Raw genomic sequence first — 18,953 nt, 5'->3', positions numbered from 1 at the left:
AATTTCTGGTACTTTCCTAGTTTAACCAACTTATTCAGAGCTGATAAAGAAGAACAGCTTTCTCAATCAACTGCAATCATCTCAAGCTTCCTGTCAATTAAGCATTTCCTAGAAAACACATGTTGAAATCTGGCAGGTTCATTTCAGCAGTACTAAAATTTCTGAAAAGGCCCAAGACCATAAAAAAAGGAAAATAAAACAGTAGTTGAGGGGAGAAAAGCTATTTGTTAAGAATATTTTTATCTGCACATTTCGCACTTTAAATGTGGTTAAGAAAATACATAAAGGCAAAAGACAGACTGTCGATTAGCATAAACAAAATAATTGAACAAATAAACTTAGGAAAAAAATATTTCATGGTGTTTTTCCTCCTTTTTGTGGGTGGGTGGGCTGGGAGTGATGTGGGAATGGAGAAGAAACCGTAATCATGCCACTGTTATTAAATTCGTGTCAAAACATGAGTAAAGATAAGCTCAAGGTGATAAAAACCAGGCTAGCCACAGAAATCAAACTGTGAGAAGGGTTGAGGTGCTGTAAAAAACTTAAGACTTCTGCAGGTGAAATGTCCCCTCTTTAATCTTTCTAAGATCATGTTCATGATATTTTCAACTTAAAAAAAAAAACAGAAAAAAATACTTTAAAAAATACATTATTAGACATGGCCTTAATTTTTTTTAAAGTTGTCATCTTTCCATTTTTGGAAAGTGGCCAAACCCATTCCACTTTTACATAAAAATAAATAAACTTGTCATATAATATTTTATAGAATAAAATTTACCCACCTTCCCAAACCTGGTGATGGTGCTTGAGAATTATTATAAGAATTCTGTAGAGAAAAGAGAATGTACTTAATAAAAAACAACAACAACAAAAAACACTACTTATGAGGTACTAAATATATTCAAAAGCATTGGGCCAGTACTGACCTTACGAAAGTTTACAAACCAAAATGTGTGTGTGTGTGTGTGTGTGTGTGTGTGTGTAAATGTGCAACAGAAGGAAGTTATTTAGATGGGAGCTGGGGTGTTGTGGAAAACTGAAAGGGAGAGACAAAGAATGAGTAACATTCAGATGGATAAAGAACAGGGGAGAAGGCAAAGAGAGGTAAGTCATACTATGTACAAAGGCTGCAGAAAAGAGAATGTATATGACCCATATAGTTTATCTACAGCAAAGGTTTAGAAAAGGAACAAGAGAACGACAGAGAGAGAGAGAGAGAGAGAGAAATCTTGAGGGCCTTGCAGGTCAGGGTAAGAATCTTTGACTTGACTTGACTCTGCAGGGAATGATAAGCTATGAAAGGGTTCCAAGTCATAATCAGGGCAGAATTTTAGGAAGACTTATGTAGTGCTATCATGAAAAAACATATGAAGATATTTTAGGAAACTAAGAGAATAATTTAAGGAAGGATGGTAGTGAAAACAAAAGACCATTTAAAAAGTATAAATTAGGTTTTGTGATAAAAATAGGCTACATCTACTGAAATATTATTAAGAGCTACTGAATATGGCTACATAGGTTCTACAATCAGATACGTGTGCAGTTTAAACATCAAATTATTTGAAAGTTCCCAAATAGTAGCTTCTCCCCTGCTCTGGTAGGGAAAACATGAGGGCACTTCTGGGGTGGAGATAGGAGACTTTATAAATTTTTTCCCCTGGGAAACAGATACTCCTCTTTTGCACACTTACCTTCAGGTGCTCTGTTAGTGTCTTTGAATACTTCAGAGCAGTTTCTTTCTTCAGTTTGAATAGCCTCAGGTACAGCAAAGACTGGCATCGCAGGCTAGCCAATGGAAAAGGGCAGCTTATTTACCAGGACAACAGACTCTGGCCACATCTGTATAGACAACCTTTGCGTCGTGCCAGACTACATGACTGGCTCATGTGAGCAGACCATGGCATAAGGACAACAACACTAACTCTTAGGCAAAACCAAAAGATGTGATCTTCTTATGGTACATACCCTAGGGAGAGGAAGGAAGGGGAAGAGACCTAGGACTAGCCTCCTATTTGTTGACATTCAAAAATCAAAACCTCATCTACAGGACATCAACATGTTATTATAACATATGGACTAAAAAAATCCCTGCGGGGAAATTCCCTGGCTGCCCAGTGGTTAGGAGTCAGTGCTTTCACAGCCATGGTCTGGGTTCAATCCCTGGTCAGGAAACTAAGATCACGCAGGCCACGTGGCATGGCAAAAAAAAAAAAAATCACTTTGGGGCAGAATCTCTACATCAAATTACAATATAAATAATGTAAAATAGTAAAACTAGGAACTCAACTATGAATATCACCATTCTTTCCTTTTTATACATCTTTATTGGAGTATAATTACTTCATAATGCTGTGTTAGCTTCTGGTGTACAACAAAGTGAATCAGCCATATGCATACATATATTCCCCATATCCCCTCCCTCTTGAGCCTCCCTCCTACCCTCCCTATCCCACCCCTCTAGGTCATCGCAAAGCATGGAGCTGATCTCCCTGTGCTATGCTGCTACTTCCCACTAGCTAAATATTTTATTCGGTAGTGTATATATGCCAATGCTACTCTCACTTCGCCTCAGCTTCCCCTCTCCCCGGCCCCATGTCCTCAAGTCCATTCTCTATGTCTGCCTCTTTATTCCTGCCCTGCCACTAGGCTCATCAGTACCATATTTTTTAGATTCCATATATATGCATTAGCATACAGTATTTGTTTTTCTCTTTCTTACTTCACTCTGTATGACAGACTCTAGGTCCATCCACCTCACTACAAATAACTCAATTTCATTTATTTTTATGGCGGAGTAATATTCCATTGTATATATGTGCCATATCTTTTTTATCCATTCACTGTTGATGGACATTTAGGTTCCTTCCATGTCCTGGCTATTGTAAATAGTGCTGCAATGAACACTGGGATACATGTCTCTTCTTGAATTATGCTTTCCTCAGGGTACATGCCTAGTGGTCAGATTGCTGGGTCATATGGTAGTACTATTTTTAGTTTTTAAAGGAACCTCCATACTGTTCTCCATAGTGGCTGTATCAATTTACATTCCCACCACCAGTGCAGGAGGGTTCCCTCTTCACCACACCCTCTCCAGCATTTACTGCTTCTAGATTTTTTGACAATGGCCATTCTGACCGGTGAGAGGCGATACATCATTGTAGTTTTGATTTGCATTTCTCTAATAATTAGTGATGTTGAGCATCTTCTTATGTGCCTCTTGGCCATCCATCTTCTTTGGTAAAATGTCTGTTTAGGTCTTCCTCCCATTTGTTAATTGGGTTGTTTGTTCTTTTGATATTGGACTACATGAGCTGTTTGTACATTTTGGAGATTAATCCTTTGTCCATTGTTCCATTTGCAAATATTTTCTCCCATTCTGAGGGCTGTCTTTTCGTCTTGTTTACTGTTTCCTTTGCTGTGCAAAAGCTTTTAAGTTTAATTAGGTCCCATTTGTTTATTTTTGTTTTTATTTTCATTACTATAGGAGGTGGGTCAAAAAAGATCTTGCTGTGGTTTATGTCAAAGAGTGTTTTTCCTATGTTTTCCTATAAGAGTTTTATAGTGTCCAGTCTTACATTTAGGTCTTTAATCCATCTGGAGTTTATTTTTGTGTATGGTGTTAGGAAGTGTTCTAGTTTCATCCTTTTACATGTAGCTGTCCAGTTTTCCCAGCACCACTTATTGAAGAGGCTGTCTTTTCTCCGTTATATGTTCTTGCCTCCTTTGTCGTAAATTAGGTGACCATATGCGCGTGGGTTTATCTCTGGGCTTTCTATCCTGTACCATCTATATTTCTGTTTTTGTGCCAGTACCATACTGTCTTGATTACTGTAGCTTTATGGTACAGTTTGAAGTCAGGGAGCCTGATTCCTCCAACTCCGTGATTCTTTCTCAAGATTGCTTTGGCTATTTGGGGTCTTTTGTGTTTCCATACAAATTGTAAGATTTTTTGTTCTAATTCTGTGAAGAATGCCATTGGTAGTTTGATAGGGATTGCATTGAATCTGTAGATTGCTTTGGGTAGTATAGTCATTTTCACAATATTGATTCTTCCAATCCAAGAACATGGTATATTCCTGCATCTGTTTATGTCATCTTTGATTTCTTTCATCAGTGTTTTATAGTTTTCTGAGTACAAGTCTTTTGCCTCCTTATGTGGGTTTATTCCTAGGTATTTTATTCTTTTTGTTGGAATGATAAATGGGGGTGTTTCCTTAATTTCTCTTTTTGATTTTTCGCTGTTGGTGTATAGGAATGCCAGAGATTTCTGTGCATTGATTTTGTATCCTGCAACTTTTCCAAATTCATTGATTGGTTCTAGTAGTTTTCTGGTGGCATCTTTAGGATTTTCTATGTATAGTATCTGCAAACAGAGACAGTTCTACTTCTTTTCCAATTTGTATTCCTTTTATTTCTTTTTCTTCTCTGATTGCCGTGGCTAGGACTTCCAAAACTATGTTGAATAAGAGTGGTGAGAGTGGACATCCTTGTCTTCTTCCTGATCTTCGAGGAAATGCTTTCAGTTTTTCACCATTGAGTATGATGTTGGCTGTGGGTTTGTCATATATGGCCTTTATTATGTTGAGGTAGGTTCCCTCTATGCCCACTTTCAGGAAAGTTTTTATCATAAATTGATGTTGAATTTTGTCAAAAGCTTTTTCTGCATCTATTGAGATGATCATATGGTTTTTATTCAGTTTGTTAATATGGTGTATCACTTTGATTTATTTGCGTATACTGAAGAATCCTTGCATTCCTGGGATACATCCCACTTGATCATGGTGTATAATCCTTTTAATTTGTTGGATTCTGTTTGCTAGTATTTTGTTCAGGGTTTTTGTATCTATGTTCATCAGTGATATTGGTCTATAATTTTCTTTTCTTGTGATATCTTTTTCTGGTTTTGGTATCAGGGTGATGGTGGCTTCATAGAATGAATTTGGGAGTGTTTCTCCCTCTGCAGTTTTTTGGAAGAGTTTGAGAAGGATTGATGTTAGCTCTTCTCTAAATGTTTGATAGAATTCACCTGTGAAGCCATCTGGTCCTGGACTTTGTTGGAAGATTTTTAATTATAGTTTCAATTTCATTACTTGTGATAGGTCTGTTTATATTTTCTAATTCTTCCTAGTTCAGTCTTGGAAAATTGTACCTTTCCAAGAATCTGTCCATTTCTTCGTGGTTGTCCATTTTATTGGCATATAGTTGTTTTTAGTAGTCTCTTATAATCCTTTGTATTTCTGCAGTGTCAGTTGTGACTTCTTTCTCATTTCTAATTTTATTGATTTGCATCCTCTCCTTTTCTTGATGAGTCTGGCTAAGGGTTTATCAATTTTGTTTATCTTCTCAAAGAACCAACTTTTAGTTTTTGTTTATTTATTTATTTATGGGCTGCATTGGGTCTTTGTTGCTGTGTGCAGGCTTTCTTTAGTTGTGGCGAGCGGGGGCTACTCTTCGTTGTGGTGTGAGGGCTTCTCATCGTGGTGGCTTCTCATGTTGCGGAGCATGGGCTCTAGGTGCGCAGGCTCTGTAGTTGTAGCTCGCAGGCTCTAGAGCATAGGCTCAGTAGTTGTGGCTCACAGGGCTTAGTTGCTCCGCGGCACGTGGGATCTTCCTGGACCAGGGATTGAACCCATGTCTCCTGCATTGGCAGGTGGATACTTAACCACTGCGCCACCAGGGAAGTCCCCAACTTTTAGTTTTATTGATCTTTGCTACTGTTTTCTTTGTTTCTATTTATTTCTGCTCTGATCTTTATAATTTCTTTCCTTCTACTGACTTGGGGTTTTCTTTGTTCTTCTTTCTCCAGTTGCTTTAGGTATAGAGTTAGATTGTTTATTTGACATTCTTCTTGTTACTTGAGGTGAGACTGAATTGCTATAAACTTCCCTCTTAAAACTGCTTTTGCTGTGTCCCATAGGTTTTAGGTTGTCACGTTTTCATTGTTATTTGTTCCCATGTATTGTTTTATTTCTTATTTGATTTCTTCAGTGATCTCTTGGTTACTGAGTACCACACTGTTTACCCTCCAGCTATTAGTGCTGTTTTACAGTTTTTTTCCTGTAACTGATTTCCAATCTCATAGAGTTTGTGGTCAGAAAAATGCTTGATATGATTTCAATTTTCTTAAATTTTCCAAGGCTTGATTTGTGACCCAGGATGTGATCTATCCTGACGAATGTAACATATCCACTTGAGAAGAAAGTGTATTCTGCCACTTTAGGGTGGAATGTTCTATAAATATCAACTAAACCTATCTGGTCTATTGTGTCATTTAAAGCTTGTGTTTCCTTATTTATTTTGTTTGGATGAGAGGTCCATTGGTGTAAGTGAGGTGTTAAAGTCCCCTACAATTATTTTGTTCCTGTTGATTTCCCCTTTCATGGTTGTTAGCATTTACCTTATGTATTGAGGTGCTCCTATGTTGGGTACATAAACATTTATAATTGTTATATCTTCTTCTTGGATTGATCCCTTGATCATGATGTAGTGTCCTTCCTTATCTCTTATAAAAATCTTTATTTTAAAGTCTATTTTATCTGATATGAGTATTGCTACTCCAGCTTTCTTTTGATTTCCATTTGCATGGAAATATGGAATATCTCTTTCCATCCCTTCACTTTGTCTGTATGTGTCCCTAGGTCTGAAGTGGGTCTCTTGTAGACAGCATACATATGGGTCTTGTTTTTGTATCCATTCAGCCAGTCTGTGTCTTTTGGCTGGGGCATTTAATCTATTTACATTCAAGGTTATTATTGATATGTATGTTCCTATGACCATTTTCTTAATTGTTTTGGGTTTGTTTTTGTGGGTCTTTTTCTTCTCTGTGTTTTCCACTTAGAGAAGTTCCTGTAGCATTTGTTGTAGAGCTGGTTTGGTGGTGCTGAATTCTCTTAGCTTTTGCTTGTCTGAAAAGCTTTTGATTTCTCTGTTGAATCTGAATGAGACCCTTGGTGCGCAGAGTAATCTTGGTTGTAAGTTATTCCCTTTCATCACTTACGTATATCCTGCCACTCCCTTCTCCCCTGCAGAGTTTCTGCTGAAAGATCAGCTGATAACCTTATGGGGGTTCCTTTGTATGTTATTTTTTGTTTTTCCCTTGCTGCTTTTAATATTTTTTCTTTGAATTTAATTTTTGTTAGTTTGATTAATATGTGTCTTGGTGTGTTTCTCCTAGGGTTTATCCTATATGGGACTCTATGCGCTCCCTGGACTTGGGTGACTATTTCCTTTCCCATATTAGGGAAGTTTTCCACTATAATCTCTTCAAATATTTTCTCAGATCCTTTCTTTTTCTCTTCTGCTTCTGGGATCCCTATAATTCAAATGTTGGTGCGTTTAGTATTGCCCCAGAGGTCTCTGAGATTGTCTTCAATTCTTTTCATTCTTTTTTCTTTATTCTGCTCCTTGGCAGTTACTTTCACCATTCTGTCTTCCAGCTCACTTATTTGTTCTTCTGCCTCAATTATTCTGTTATTGAATCAGTATTTTTCATTTCAGTTACTGTGTTGTTCATCTCTATTTGTTTGTTCTTTAGTTCTTCTAGATCTTTGTTAAACATTTCTTGTATTTTCTCAATCTGTGCCTCCATTCTATTTCTGAGATTCTGGATCATCTTCACTATCATTACTCTGAATTCTTTTTCAGGTAGATTGCCTATTTCCTCTTCATTTATTTGGTCTTGTAGGTTTTTACCTTGCTCCTTCATCTGTGACATATTTTTTTGCTGTCTCTCTCTCTTTTTTTTTTCTTTTGATGGTTGGGATTGTTTTCCTGTCTACTGGTTGTTTGGCCTGAGGCTTCCAGCACTGGAGTTTGTAGGCTGTTGGGTAGAGCTGGGTCTTGGTGCCGAGATGAGGACCTTTGGGAGACCTCACTCTGATGAATATTCCCTGGGGTCTGAGGTTCTCTGTTAGTCCAGTGGTTTGGACTCAGAGCTCCCACAGTAGGAGCTTTGGCCCAATCCCCAGCTCGTGAACCAAGATCCTGCAAGCCATGCAGGGTGGCAAAATAAGAAAAAGAAAAAAAGAGCAGAGCAATAACAAAGAGTGAAAAATAAAATGAGACCAGGAAACTAACAGATATGTTAGAAAGAATATAAAAATACAGATGAAACAACAATCAGAAGGTAAAACAGAACCACAATAGTAAAGAAGGGGGAAAAAAAAAGGAGAAAAGGCCTTGGCTGTGTGGGTGGGGCTTAGGCAGGGGTGGGGTTTTTAGGCTGTGGGCAGGGCCAATGTTTAGGACCCACAGGGCTGGAAAAGACCCTGGCGGGGGGCGGGGTTGGGCCTAGGCTCAACAAAACAGAAGAGGTCCAGGCGTGCCCCTGGTTTGCCCTGAGTGGGCAGGGCAAATGCCATCCTCACCTCTCCTGCTCCTCAGGTCCTGGAGGGTCCCTCCCACTTGCCTCTCCTGTTCTCCCCCGCCTCCCTCCTATGCTCCCAGGACCCACAGGGCCTGGGAGGGGGCTGTGGAGGGTTGGGGACCCAGCCTGGGAGCCCAGCAGGCTTCCTAGGCTGAGTGGGCAGGGCAAAGCCCTCTGCACCTCTCCTGCTCCTCTGGTCCTGGAGGGTCCCCCCACCTGCCTCTCCTGTTCTCCCCCACCCTCCCTCCTATGCCCCCAGGACCAACACAGCCCGCAGCGGGCCTCTGAGGGCATAGGATCTGGCCTGAGAGTTGGGCAGGCTTTCCGGGCCAACTGGGCAGGGGAAACGCTAGGTGAACTCCCCACTGATCCGAGCCCCTGAGGGTCCCTCCAGGTGTGGAAACCCCTCCCCCATCCCAGCCACCCCTCAGCGGCGTGGTCCTGTCCCGCCTCCACTTGTCCTCTCCCCTCAGTCCCCCCACATCCTACCCGGTCGCTTGGGGGTTCCTCCCGTCTCCTTGGGCGTCAAGGTCTCCCGCCAGCGTCCGGCAGGCGCCCTAGTTGTGGGGAGACGCTAACTCCGCGTCTTCCCATGCCGCCATCTTGACTCCTGGCTCTGAATATTACAATTCTGATGTAACATATATAAACCCAACACGGCTTACTAAGGCCCTGCATGATCATCACTGCCTACCTCTCCAGTTACTTTCACTTACTTCTCCCTGTCTTTTAGTTCCTTGACAGAAAGTTTCCAGTTTCTTTCCACTATCCAGCTGTGTACATGTTTCCTCTACCTAAGGATTAAGTATCCCTACATTTTACCGTTACAGTTACATAAACTTTTGCTTCAAAGTACTTAATTCATATACTTGTGTGGTTATTTGATTAATTTCTGTTTTGTCACACTAGACACTAGACTCCATGACAAATAGGACCATGACAGTTTTTCCCAAGGCTGCACTCCCAGTTGTTAAACATGTGCCAGGTAAAGTATATACCCACAACAAATAAACTATCCCTCTGGGAACAAGCAAACAAACCATATTCTTTATCCTGAGCAAGCTAGATGTTTGCTCCCTAACGTAAGGCATATGTATATGTAAATAGAGAGAGAGGCTACCAAAAGAAAAAAAGCCTGGATTTTTTATGGTGTCCACCTTTACTTCAATACACAACAGAAGTCTGAGAGTAATAAAAATAAACTATAGTTAAATATAAAAAACAAAAAAAACCCCAGAGCCTGAATAAGTGACCACTTAAGACAACAGAAAGTTCTCATATCAGTCCCCCTCTACCAAGGCTTTTGCCAAGAGGGCAATGGATCAGACTCACAGCAACTAAAGTATTTCTGAAGGAATTCTGAGTTATTTTCTACTTTACCCATAAAGAACAGATTTATGACTGAGTTATGGAAGGAAGATTCAAGGATAACTTTCAGACAAATATAGCACAATTCATTATGAAACTGCTTTGTCATCTAGCAGAGGCTAAAACACATAACACTTACCAAAGTACTGTGAGTCTTTTATCTGCAGCTGTAGCATCTGGTGCCAAGTAATTCTTTAGCTTCATGGTGTATCTGTGAGATAATATAAGAAACAAATAACACAAAATAAAATACTTCATCTGTCTTATGACCTCCTTAGTCCTCTAAACATTAGAATCAAACCTAAATAAAGGCAAAAATACCCACTAAAGCAGAGGTCCCCAACCCCTGGGCCAAGGACCGGTACTGATCTGTGGCCTGTTAGGAACTGGGCAGCACAGCAGGAGGTGAGCAGTGGGCGAGCAAGCGAAGTTTCATCTGTATTTACAGCTGCTCCCCATAATTCGCATTACCGCCTGAGCTCCATCTCCTGTCAGATCAGCAGCGGCATTAGATACTCATAGGAGCATGAACCCTACTGTGAACTATGCATGTGCGGGATCTAGGCTGTGTGCTCCTTATGAGAATCTAATGCCTGACGATCTGAGGTGGAGCTGAGGCGGTGATGCTGGCTCTGGGGAGTGGCTGCAAATACAGATTATCATTAGCAGAGAGGTTTGACTGCACCGAGACCATAATAAATCAATTGCTCGCAGACTCATATCAAAACCCTATCAGTAGGGCTTCCCTGGTGGCACAGTGGTTGAAAATCTGCTTGTCAATGCAGGGGACACGGGTTCGAGCCCTGGTCTGGGAAGATCCCACGTGCTGCAGAGCAACTAGGCCCGTGAGCCACAATTACTGAGCCTGCGCGTCTGGAGCCTGTGCTCCGCAACAAGAGAGGCCGTCGCGATAGTGAGAGGCCCGCGCACTGCAATGAAGAGTGGCCCCCACTTGCCGCAACTGGAGAAAGCCCTTGCACAGAAATGAAGACCCAACACAGCCATAAATAAATAAATAAATAAATAAGAGTAGCCCCCGCTCACCACAACTAGAGAAAGCCCACGTGCAGCAACGAAGACCCAATCAACCAAAAATAAATAGATAAATCATTTAAAAAATAAAAAAATAAAAATAAACAAAATAAAACCCTATCAATGAGTGGCAAGTGACAATTAAGCTGCAGCTTACAGAGTAGACGGGACATAAGCAACACACTTTGGGTGTGACTGTCTCCCATGACCCCCAGATGGGACCATCTAGTTGCAGGAAAACAAGCTCAGGGCTCCCACTGATTCTGCATTATGATGAGTTCCATAATTATTTCATTATATATTACAATGTAATAATAATAGAAATAAAGTGCACTATAATGTAATGCGCTTGTATCATCCCAAAACCATCTCCCACCCCCAGTCCGTGGAAAAATTGTCTTCCACGAAACCAGTCCTTGGTGCCAAAAAGGTTGGAGACTGCTGCACTGAAGGGTCTAGTTCTCCTTATCCAAGGACAATAAAGGACTAAGGATCCTCTTTAGCTTTACTGTATATAACTATATTAGTCTTTTCCTAGAAGGACCAGAGAAATGTTATTGCCAGTGATGTGGCAAGTCTTCCCACTTACTTGATGAGCTCCACTGTCTCTGAATACATAAGGAATGGGGATTTGGATTCCTGAGCATTTTTCTCTAATGCATTCCCACATTCAATGAAAGATACCACAGCATCAAGATAGTATACAGCTTTCTCAAACCTATCAGACTGAAGAAAGGAGAATAAAGGTAAATGAGAGCCGCACTGATGTACTATGAGAACAAATGAAGATTTAAGTTAATTTGATTAAATATATAAATGTGAGGAGAATATTTACATACCAATGCATCTGCATTGTGCTTTAGCTTTTTTGCTTCTTGTAAATAATGGTCTGCTGAATAATTTCTGCAATGTAAATTTTTATTATAAGTAAAATGGTAAATATTTTCATGATACTAGTTCACTTTAGTCTCTAATATTCCTCAGTTTTCATGTCCTCAAGTAAAGAAAATGAACTATTACTAAACATTCAATTCAGTTTTTTCTGATGAATGTTTAAATTGGGTTAAGAGCATAAATCATTTTGGCCAACTTGGCAAATTTTCTACTAGGAAAACAGAAATCAAACTCCCTAGTATTAACTGCTAACTTACCCAAGTTGTTTGAAAGATTGAGAGTAAACAAAATGTGGGTAGGAAACATAACCTTTTATCAAAATGGAGGGAAAAAAAGCAACATTGCTCTTACTTATTTAAGAAAGCCCTTATTTTAAACAGTAAAGTCAGCAGCAGTAAGATTCTACTGGAAGGTACATTATTCACATTCCCCATGAGAATCATGGAGTTAATAAGGTAAAGGAGCAATACTTGGACTAGTAGGTGCCTTTCAAATTAAAATCTGAATATTCTTTGATCACAACTCAATCAATTCTTCTCATCACTGACAGAAATTAAAATGAGTTTTTTATATGCTGACTGGAATGATTTCTTAAATGCATAAAAAATCATATTTATCTCACCTGTCATCAAAGGCAAGCTTCGTTCTCCGAGGCTTAGAAGCATCAGGAGTTGGTGTAGATGGAGGACAGTTAGAAGAGCTATTTGGAGCCTTTTCCTGACCAAAAAAATATATATAACTATGTTGAAAATTGTGAGATTAAAATTAAAACTATTTGAGCCAGTGGTTAAAAAGCAAACAAAATTCCATTGCCTTTGGTAATTAATTTCCTTGTTATAAAATATTAAAATTTCAGAATGTAAATGTCCTTTTTATGGAATAAGCCCATTTTATATAACCAAAAATATTCTTTATAATATCAGGGGTCTACTATGTGCCAGGCACTGACCCTGGCACTTGTAAAAACATAAGGAAGACACAAAACTATTATCAATATAGCAGTACTACTTAAAACAAAATTTACTGGTAATAACTGGTCAATGAAAACAACAATAATATCTAACATCTACTATGTGCCTCCTACTTACTAGGCACTCGGTTAACCAAGTACTTAGCACAATCATTAATCCTTCAACAACCCTATGAAATATGTACTGCTATTAGGATAGAATAAAAAGTAGTCTCAAGGAGGCTGAGTAACTTGTCCAAGTTCAAACAGCTTTAAGCAGTATTCCTGGAAACTCGGCTTTAAGTCCAGATCTGTCAGATTTCAAAAGCCTGGACAGGGACTCCCCCTGGGTCCAGTGGCTAAGACTTCATGCTCCCAATGCAGGGGGCCCGGGTTTGATCCCTGGTCAGGGAACTAAGATCCCACATACCGCAACTACTGACCCCGAGTGCTGCAACAAAGACCCACCGCAGCCAAAAAAGGAGCCTGGACACTTTCTTAAATTTTATTCTGCCTTCTATCAACATGTCCATCCTGTCTCCTATCAACACAGACCTCTATGCAATGGCTATGACCCTGTCCTCCCAACTGCTTCCCCATCCAGCCCTATGACACAATAATATATATTTTATTACTTCTGCTTAAAATCTATTTTTAAAAAACCATGTAACCATTTTTTTTTCTTTTCTTGTAAAAGAGTCCTTCAGTTCCACCCATTACAGTTTCCTTCAAGAATGAAAATAAAAGCCCTGAGATTTGAGAAAATGCTAAGCTCTTTACACAGTCTGCATGTTTATGAAATTGCTTCCTAAATACTGTTGCAATCTAACATTACTTGGACAGCTTTCCCTCTGTGTTTTATAAACAGATCTACAAATGCCTAAGTTTAAGTTTATTGATGGTAAACTGAAGTTTCTGAAAATAAAAAAAGAAATTACTATGTGTGGTAAGAGATGCTAACTAGACTTACTGCAGTGATTGTTTTGCAATATATACATATATGTAATCATTATGTTGTACACCTGAAACTAATATAATGTTATATATCAACTATATCTCAATTAAAAAACGAGAAGAACTTCTCTCAGTGGACAACAGGACAAACTGACAAAATATCAGTCAGCATATAGGTGTGAAAACATGATTAATCTAATTGAATTATATAGCTCCCTGTCCCCAATTCATGTGGAAGACACAGTCTTTTCAAACAAATATAGAACATTACAAAAATCTACCGTATACTATGCTTTTATAAAGCAACTCTTAACAAATATCAAAAGACTGCTACACGCAGATCACTTTCCAGCCCCATTGCAACTAAGGTAGAAGTACTAACCAAAAGACAACTAGAAAAATCTCTATGTTTGGAAAGTGAGTAACACACGTTTAAATAAGTCTTGGATCAAAGATGAAATCAGAAAGGAAATTAAAAAACATTTTAAACTGAGTTATAAAAATATTATATACCATATCTTGAAGATTAAGCTAAAGCAGTATTTAGAGGAAAATATATAGTCTAACTGCTTATATTAGAATATTAGAGAAAAAGGACTGAAAATTAATTTTAAAAAACTTGAGCTAGGTATCCATCTTCAAAAGTTAATAAACAGAGCAGCAAAACAAAAAGAAATTAAAAGGAAATTATAAAGCATGTAAGTTAATGAAACAGAAAACAAAAATAAACTACAGAGAATAAAGACAAAGAAAGGTTGTTTTTTGAAAAGACAAGTAAAAGTGATAAGCCTCTGATGAGACTGATCAAGGAAAAGAGAAACATGGCACAGAAAACTAATACTAAAAATAAAAGAGAATCATGGGCTTCCCTGGTGGCGCAGTGGTTGAGAGTCTGCCTGCCGATGCAGGGGACACAGGTTCGTGCCCCGGTCCGGGAAGATCCCACATGCCGCGGAGCGGCTGGGCCCGTGAGCCATGGCCGCTGAGCCTGCATGTCCGGAGCCTGTGCTCCGCAATGGGAGAGGCCACAACAGTGAGAGGCCCGCGTACCGCAAAAAAAAAAAAGATCATAAGTGGCAATATTATAGATATTAAAAACATAAGAGACTATAATGAACAAAATTTATGCCAGCATATTTCAAAAATTTGATATGAGCAAATATCTAGAAAAACAAAATAAAAATTATATGTAATTTTGGTTTTTCATGTTATCTAATTTTTCTTTAGTTGACATGAGAAAGAGCATATTTTCTAAGTTAATTATAGAATTTTCTTTAATAAACCCATATATAATTGCCTAAACTGGAAACTGCCAAGACTAACATTAACAATTTTAACAACTGTTAAGTGCCATAAGATCTTGAAATCAAAGGGGTCAGGGCCAATACATTTTATATTTTGTTGATAACAACAAAGAACCAAATAACTACATTTGATCCAAATGTTTCCTCATTATCCAGTAAGTTAAACACTGGATAAAACACAAAACAAGTGAGATACAAATCCCTGCTTTCAAGAACCTGACAAACCAATAAGGAAGAGACACAGAGAGTGTTACCTATGAGCTAACAGAAGCCAAATGAGCAGGTGAGCTCACTTAATGAGTGCATTGAAAGCGAGAGACAGAGAGAGAGAGAGACAGAGACAGAGAGAGACAGAGACAGAGAAAGGGAGAAGAGATTTAAAGAAAGAAGCACACAGGCCTGAAATCCTCCAGTTCCAGGATGGGAAATGGAGAAAGAGCCAGTCAGGAGGTAGACAGAGAACTGGGACAGTGAAAGAGGCCAAGAGGACAGGTTCCTCGAGGGCACTAGGACTAACTCTCTAAACTACTACGGAAGAGGGTCCAGCAGGAGAAAACATCTTCTGTATATCTCAATTGAGATGTTCACCATTTAAATTACCTCAAAATTTGAAATATTTAATTACCACATTTAATAAGCACAACTAACTGCCTTTAACAGTCAATTTTTTTCAACTCTTAAGTCTCTGTTTATTTAAGTCACAAATAATTCAGTAAATTATATACTTAAAAATCTAGGTATTTTCTTAATTTTGTCAGGTAGTTTGCTCCTGATCAGAACACTTTAGAAAGCAATACAAATAACCTGGTAAACAAATTCAGGGTGAGAGCCTAAAGTATAGCCTTGAAAAAGCTTCTTTGATCTAATTACATACCCACAAACATTAACAGTATTCCCCCACATTATGATCATACTCTAGAAATAATTCCAGTGGTAGCTCAGCTAAAGAAATTTTTTCTTCTTCATGAAACCAAATGGTTGCTTTATCACTTTATAAGTAGTATAACTTGCTTGTAAAATCTAATTCTAAAAAATCCAAAGTCCATTTAAAACCATAGATAAGAACCCAATCAGAACAACTGGAGCTATTTACAAATTTGATCATAATCAACTGTTTTTCCATAACCAACTTTTCCAATTATGGGTTTCTACCCTAACCAATATGCATATGGCCAGATGACTTCATTCCTTTCATGGTCTCAGACCACTCCACAAGTTTATTAACAAGATTATGACATTTTGAGAGTAAAAATGCACAGGTCTACAAAATTAAGATGTTTACGAAATTTTCAAAGCACAGTGTCACCTTGGAGAAGTCACATGGCAAGGAGATTTTTTTTCAAAAGGCTCAAGCCCCCAATGCCTTACCTTGACCTCCTTAGAGCTACTGGAAGTCTTCCCTTCAGTCCTCTTCTGCTTTGATGTGGAGGAACTGTTTTTGCTGCTGCTGCTATTTTCCTTGTTGCTGTTATTACTTGACTTTAAGGAAGAAGACTGACTAATAGTCCTCTTCCGAGAACCATGCTCTGTTTTTGGATCTTTTGAAGGAACAGGCCCAGCAGGAGAAGGCAACAAATCTTTTTCTTTAGCAGCACTCTGTTTAGATGACCTGCCAAACCAAACAAATGCCCTCATTTCTCCACACGGTCATACAGGAGTGATGGATTTTTTCCACTTGACTTTGCCTGCTTTCAAGACAAATTTGTTTTTCCCTATTTGATTACTAGAACACATGATTTCTGCAAAACAAAATAAAACTGTAAATTTCATGAGGGCAGACATTTTGTCTGGTGTTTCCCCCCATCATGGTTGTATACCCAGTGCCTAAACCTTGGCCTGCCACACAAGTATTCAATAAATAGTGGTTGAATAAATTAACGAAAAGATGAATGGTGAATGATGATATTAATGCTCGTAAGTCTCCTGCAAGTTATACCTAAGTTTGTCACCGAGCCTGAAAGTGGTAAAGCTTTAATTCTTATCCTATAAATACCTCCTATTCCACTAAAAAAAGGAGAGAGGAAGATGTGACTGAATCTTAATTGCTTTTCATCCCAATTAGCTAAAAGCAAAACCTCCCACTATTTGGTATATGACTGTGTATAGATGTATATGACATACACTTACTAAAAGGAACAGTCTAAGAGCATGTTAGAAAGTACCCAATAGCAAATAACAGATTGACACACATGTAACATGTTTTGCAAACGTACTCTTTGTTGCTGGATGGCTTGTGGCCTGCCGAATTCTTGTCTTCCGTTTTGGGTTTCTTGCTCTCATTGGCTCTGTTATCATCTTCATTCTGCATGAAAAATAGAAAAAAAGCAGCTAGATTTGATTTCTATTCATCAAATTTCAGTTTCCAATACTAGTTACCCTCAAACAGTTTATCTCTGATAAACTTCAGAAAGAAGATAAATGTGAAGTGAAAGAATTCATTTGAACGATGTTCAATAAATTCGGTTTTAAGTCTGAGAAGGAGCCTCCTATTTTAGATAAGAAGAGCTGAAATGCTGCAATAGTCTTTTAGTGGCATCTTTTCAGCCTAATGATTTGGGGAGGGCTGGGGATGAGATTATAATTCAGATATAATTCACATACCATAAAATTCCCTTTAAAAGTACACAATTCAATGGCTTTTAGCATATTCACAAAGTTGTACAACTATCACCACAATCAATTTTAGAATATTTTCATTATCTCAAAAAGCACCCTGTTCTCCATTGGCACTCACTCCCCATTCCCTCCACCCCCACATCTGGCAATCACTAATTTACACATTTTGTCTTTATGGATTTGCCTATTCTACACATTTCAAAAAGTGTAATCATACAATATGTGTGGCCTTTGTGTCTGGCTCCCTTCACTTAGCATAATATTTTTAAGGATCATCTACGTTGTAAGATTTGTCAGTACTTTATTTCTTTTTATGGCTGAATATATGGTGGTATGGATATACCACATTTTATTTATCCATTCATCAACTGAGTTGTTTCTACTTTTCAAGTACAGGTTTTTGTATGGACATGTTTTCACTGTTCTTGGGTATACACCTGTGAGTGCAATTGCTGGGTCATAAGGTAATACTACATATTTACTTTGTGAGGAATTGCTAAACTATGTTCCAAAGTGGCTACATCATTTTACATTCCCACCAGCACTGCAGTTCTCCATATCTTCACCAATACTTGTTACTGTCCATCTTTTTGCTTATAGCCAAGCCTAAAGATTTTTGAAAAACTTTTTTGCTGAAACAAAACCTATGGGCCTGTCTATAATCCCCAAGATATTTGCGTGATGCATTTAAGATTTCCTATTGACTTAAATATCAGGGCATGAATATTGCAAACTTTCTGCCATAACAAAAGAATTTGTTCCCATACACAAATGATTAAAGTTGGACATGTGAAAACATGCGAAAAAGGAATCCACATTCTTCATTATCCTTGGCTGGGTCTCTTCTCAGTACTACCTGCTGTATCTTCAGGAACTGCCCCTGACACTTAATTTTACCAAAGCAGCAAATCTCAAAAATCATCACTGGGAATTCCCTGGCGGTCTAGTGGTTAGGACTCGGTGCTTTTACTGCCGGGGCCCGGGTTTGATCCCTGGTCAGGGAACTAAGATCCCGCAAGATGCGGGATCATCACCCAGTTTCCTGGTGATATACATACATTTTATAAAATCAAAATCTGACTTATAGGTATTGATACAAAAAACCTGTGAGGGGGCTTCCCTGGTGGCGCAGTGGTTGAGAGTCCGCCTGCCGATGCAGGGGACACGGGTTCGTGCCCCGGTCCGGGAAGATCCCACATGCCGCGGAGCGGCTGGGTCCGTGAGCCATGGCCGCTGGGCCTGCGCGTCCGGAGCCTGTGCTCCGCAACGGGAGAGGCCACAACAGTGCGAGGCCCGCGTACCGCAAAAAAAAAAAAAAAAAAAGTGTGACTTGGTCTGGGTGTAAGAGAGAAAAAAGTGTTAGGGACTGTGACAACCTGAAGAGTAAATAATCCCAACTAAAGACATTGAAAACCAAAATTTAAAGAATGTTGTGAAGGCCAGTTTGCAATCTCTGCTTCACTCTCGCCTC

General features: G+C 38.9%; 1 protein-coding gene across 3 annotated transcripts in view; it reads right to left on the bottom strand.

The window, feature by feature from the left end:
• AFF4 (ALF transcription elongation factor 4) overlaps positions 1-18,953 on the bottom strand; it is a 93,651-nt gene that overhangs the window by 10,064 nt on the left and 64,634 nt on the right. For all 3 annotated transcript variants that reach the window (XM_082836110.1, XM_082836111.1, XM_082836112.1), the window contains 8 exons: positions 17,080-17,168; positions 16,235-16,475; positions 12,282-12,376; positions 11,605-11,668; positions 11,355-11,491; positions 9,873-9,944; positions 1,692-1,785; positions 783-826 (listed from right to left, as the gene is read on the bottom strand). In XM_082836110.1, coding sequence (XP_082692236.1) covers positions 783-826; positions 1,692-1,785; positions 9,873-9,944; positions 11,355-11,491; positions 11,605-11,668; positions 12,282-12,376; positions 16,235-16,475; positions 17,080-17,168 — 836 coding nt within the window. The remainder of the gene's footprint in view (positions 1-782; positions 827-1,691; positions 1,786-9,872; positions 9,945-11,354; positions 11,492-11,604; positions 11,669-12,281; positions 12,377-16,234; positions 16,476-17,079; positions 17,169-18,953) is intronic.

This window comes from Leucopleurus acutus (genome assembly GCF_964270905.1).
Source record: "Leucopleurus acutus genome assembly, chromosome: 3".
Lineage (NCBI taxonomy): Eukaryota > Metazoa > Chordata > Mammalia > Artiodactyla > Delphinidae > Leucopleurus > Leucopleurus acutus.
This window is presented reverse-complemented; position numbering and strand designations above follow the sequence as displayed.